This window comes from Lepisma saccharinum, unplaced genomic scaffold (assembly GCF_977018435.1).
Source record: "Lepisma saccharinum unplaced genomic scaffold, izLepSacc3.1 HAP1_SCAFFOLD_1006, whole genome shotgun sequence".
Classification (NCBI taxonomy): Eukaryota; Metazoa; Arthropoda; class Insecta; order Zygentoma; family Lepismatidae; genus Lepisma; species Lepisma saccharinum.
Window position 1 is genome coordinate 29,534 of NW_028143656.1, and position 4,264 is coordinate 33,797.

Genomic DNA, 4,264 nt, shown 5'->3' on the forward strand with positions numbered 1-4,264 from the left:
CAAGCTAGTAAAAGCGAAGTCAGTGGTGGCAATTAGGGAGGGCGTGCACTTTTGCCCCCGCACTATGCTAAACCTTGTGTACCAAAGGGAAGTAAACTGGTCTTGCCCCCCCTAGTTTTGACACCTTTCTCCCTTCTCCCAGTTTTGGAACTTAATCGCCGCCACTGAGCGAAGTGATGCTTTCCTCTACAAAATAGTGAGAGAAAAATTATATTTAAAATTCTTCCAAGGATTTGGTCCTTTAATCTACTTCGATGCCTTAATTTCATCACTAAAAGTTAGTGGGCTTTTTAAATGGTTATTAAGAACGTCATAGAGAAAGACAATGACTGAAGCAAGAATCCCAATTACTAACACTAAGAATGATCCTCCAACATCTTTCACTGTAAGAGGGCGCAATAGTTCTTCCTGTCCCCACTCATAATTCGTTGCTACCGAAAACTTTCGAGATCCTTGAACAATTGCGTCGTCCTCCCACTTGGTTAGTAAACCAGAATCTCGCAACAAACCAATGAAGGAATTTAATAACACGGTTAATGGAGATCCTTTCGGAAATGGAAAGCCAGTGTGAAAATAGAATGCGCTTTCTTTCATCATGTAGAGTCCCTGCACTGAGTCTGACTGCAGATAGTCTATGTCACTGAGGTGACCGGACTGAAGCTTCTGAGCCCAAACTGCAACCTTACCTGATTTCGCAATTGCGTTCAGTTCTTTGTCGTCCTCCACAACAAAGTACCGCTTGCTTATTGCAATTAGCACTGGGTCTGTCGCCCCTTTAAATGACCTTAATACTGCTCCTTGATATTTAGTTACCCATTTTAATTTAGAGTTGGCAAAGTCTTCCAGAGTGTCTATTGGTTTTTCATAAATTGGCAGAGTTAAGTGTGAGACCAGATTGCAGTTGTATGCAGTAATGAATATAGTAGACAATATGAACAAACAAATTATCAAATATGCCACACCAAAATTCCTTGGATCAGGTACTCCAACACCTATCATGATTTTAATACAACTTATGAATGAATAGCTCCAATGTACCCACGGATTACTGCTCTTACCATGAATGAATTCATGAGACCGAGAAAACAATAGCAACAAGGCAGAAGACGTGAAAATAAATAGAACAATACATAGCCATGTCAAATTGCTTAAAGGAGTAAATATTGTCCAGAGAGAAACTATACGTCTTGGTTTCGGTGTTAGAAAATGAACACTGGAAACTCTGTAGGAGCTACTAATGTCACATTTCTTATAACGTGATTTTGTAATGAAAACTCCAGGGACTGCAACTTGGTACTTGAGGCTCATTACCTGGCCAATATAAGAATTAGATGTTTCATTATCTGAAGGATCTCCCCAAGAGGAATTTGTCACATGTACATTCCACTTTATTTTTCGATTTTTTAAGAATTCTTCTATTATACGGTAATCACTTCCATCATATCCAATGTTAGTAACAAATGTGGATGGATAATTGGGTTTGAAAATCATACTCAAACAAATATTATTTAAATTCCAAACCTTATTATCCTTTAACCAAAGTGCTCTGTTAGACATGTGATCCTTCAACGGATCACGTAATATTAACTTGTCAGCCTTTGGAAAATGTCCTATGTTATAGAAGGAAGCACTATAATTTGAATTGTTCCTTACTTCATCAATATTCACTGGAGATATAATATAAACAAGTGGGAACACTTGCATCAATGAATGGCGTAAGAAGATATTTGGATCTCCATTATATATCACAATATATCTTCTTAATTTACTTACAACCGACACTATACTAGCTCTGTATATGTTTGTAAATGTTTCTAGTATATTCTTAACTAGAAGAATAAATGTGGAACAGCCGTTATTTAAACCATCTACAAACATTTCTTTCGAAGAGTTTCCAATCGTGTATGTAAGTGGTATCCACGGGTTCAGATCTTTGACGATGTTCATACTTCTTCCTGGTTGAGACAATGGCTCCTCATAAATATTCATGCAAGATTCGTCTTCGAAATTCAACAGGATATTTTTCAAAAGGAACTCCAGTTTGCTTTCTGGAGTCTCTGTGAAGTTCGGTGATGATTTCACCCATGATAGAACAATGCAAAGTGCATTCAGAAGTAGTGCTGCATGCATTATCAACTGTTCACGCCCTACAAATAAGACAGAACAACATAAATCAAGTACAGCACTCCTAAAAACAAACTTTTATCTAAGATACTATTTAGTCTTTCTTACGACACTTATTTACGTAGCCTTTTGCCTTGAACATTACAATGCATTTATAGTCATAATTAAACTGATTCAAAATTTTAAGACGTAAGAGAATAGAATGATTCAGGGCATAAATCTGATATAAATGTGAGAACGGAGATGTTCTTATTACACATGATGATAATTTCAAAATGTTCGAACAGGATCTTTTATTGTTACACTTGTTATCAATAATTTCGAAATTGGCCTTCCTGATGGCGTAGTGGTAACATCGTCGCCTTGTAATCAAGGGGTCCCGGGTTCGATACACAACGATTTAGATCCCACTTTAAACTTAAGGTCCAGTCCCGATTATTATAGCTGTGTATAAAGTGGACTTGAAACAACAATTAAAACAATGATTTCGATATTGTTTAGTGTCTAATAATTGCAATTGAGGAAATGCAGTTATAATAATAAACAATCCTTCATTTGAGTTGCAGATTGGAAAATTACGGAAGGGGGAAAGTTTTTATTTTTACTGAACCGACCCACGAATTATAAACCTAGGTGTACAGTATAACCATTAGTCTTGGTGTGCAATAAAGTCTGAATCCTTCACCAGATGACATACCACAAAATCAGTGGGATTTCCAAGAATTTAGTAAGTTTTTTCTTTTACGTATTATTTCAAAGCCAATCTTTTATTTTGCCATAGTTTCCTGCACTTGATATTCTTTCTCTTTTTATTAAATAAAAGGTTGGTCAAGAAGGGTTAGTGGATATATCTCTTAATTCCTCACAGTGTGCACGTTATTGAATGACATAGGCTATTTGTGTTCTTCTCCAACTTATACTGCACGTCTTTCTTCATCCTTCTCACGACAGCAGCAAGAGCAGTGGCGTACGCAAGGGGAGTTTGTGGGGACATAACCCGCCCCCTTTGGCCCAGTATTCCTTAAAAAAGGACGTCAAAGGCAGGAAAAGATGGCAAAATGAGATATGTATACTAAAAACATACTGAACTCCCTCCATTTCGAAAATCCTGTGCACGCCATCGAGCTAGAAGGAGTCCCCACCTATCTACCAAAGCGTCATTAGGTTGCCATATCTACGACAACCAAGAAAATAATTTGAGGAAGTAATATTTTTTTTTGTTTTTCTTTTAAGTACGCTTTATGTTCAGACAGACTAATCGCGACTTGGCCTTAGGTATAAAGTGGAATCCGAACCACTGTACAATGTACCTCTAATGGGTATCGAGCCCGGAACCCTCTATTACATTACTACTATAGCCTGACAAGTTAAGTCCCGATATGCGCAGATCGCTGCGGAGCACTGCCTATTACGTCATCCTCCCCACCACTCTTCTACTCACTGGTCTGGCGTTGAGAGTAACTGTGGTGCCAACTCAGCAAAATTAAACTAAAACAAATATGACAAACAATTTTCACTGTTTAGCGTGACGGTGCATGCAGGCTCCTATTATATCAGTGGTTCATTTCATTTAATCCGGCCTTTGAAAATGCGTGCGGTGCGCCGATCGTAAACTGTAGTATTATGTACGTGCGTTAAGGTTTATAACGAAGAGAAACTACAGGGCGAATGACTTCATTTTCTGAATGCGACATCGAGCAGTGGCCAGTTTTTTAAAAAACTAGTGGGGTGGTGGTTCGTTTGTTTATCCTACAACAATCACTACGAGAACGCAATCTGATAACACGCTTGCCTGTGTTCTTTTCTAAAGCATTGAAATGTTCATGCTCTTTACTCTTGGCTGCAAGATTCTTACTTCTTCTTCTTCTTATGGACGAGCGTGTAGATGAACTAAATTAGACTTGTGAAGCCGATTCAGACACGGACACAGATTCATCGGTAGACACAGACTCGGAAACTGAAGAAGGAGAACTGGAAAACATTTAGAAGGTGAGCTCAGTTCTATCGTTTATATATTTTTCATTTTTCTATCGTTTTATTTCATACATTTCTTATGCTGGTAAGAAATATCCCTAATATAACTTAATTCATTTAAGGTTTAAAGGGAAAATATCAAAATGTATTTAGAATTTAGCGTAAA

The 4,264-nt window shown here is 37.6% G+C and overlaps 1 protein-coding gene across 1 annotated transcript; it reads right to left on the reverse strand.

Moving 5' to 3' along the window:
* Positions 1 to 355: 355 nt before the first annotated feature.
* LOC145983465 (uncharacterized) lies at positions 356 to 3,245 on the reverse strand (the record flags this gene model as incomplete). Its single annotated transcript, XM_083116571.1, has 3 exons — positions 3,209 to 3,245; positions 1,950 to 2,147; positions 356 to 992 (listed from the first exon to the last, which is right to left on the reverse strand). Coding segments are annotated over exons 1-3 (872 nt in total), but the record flags the coding sequence as incomplete, so codon positions are not given.
* Between the last annotated feature and the right edge of the window lie 1,019 nt (positions 3,246 to 4,264).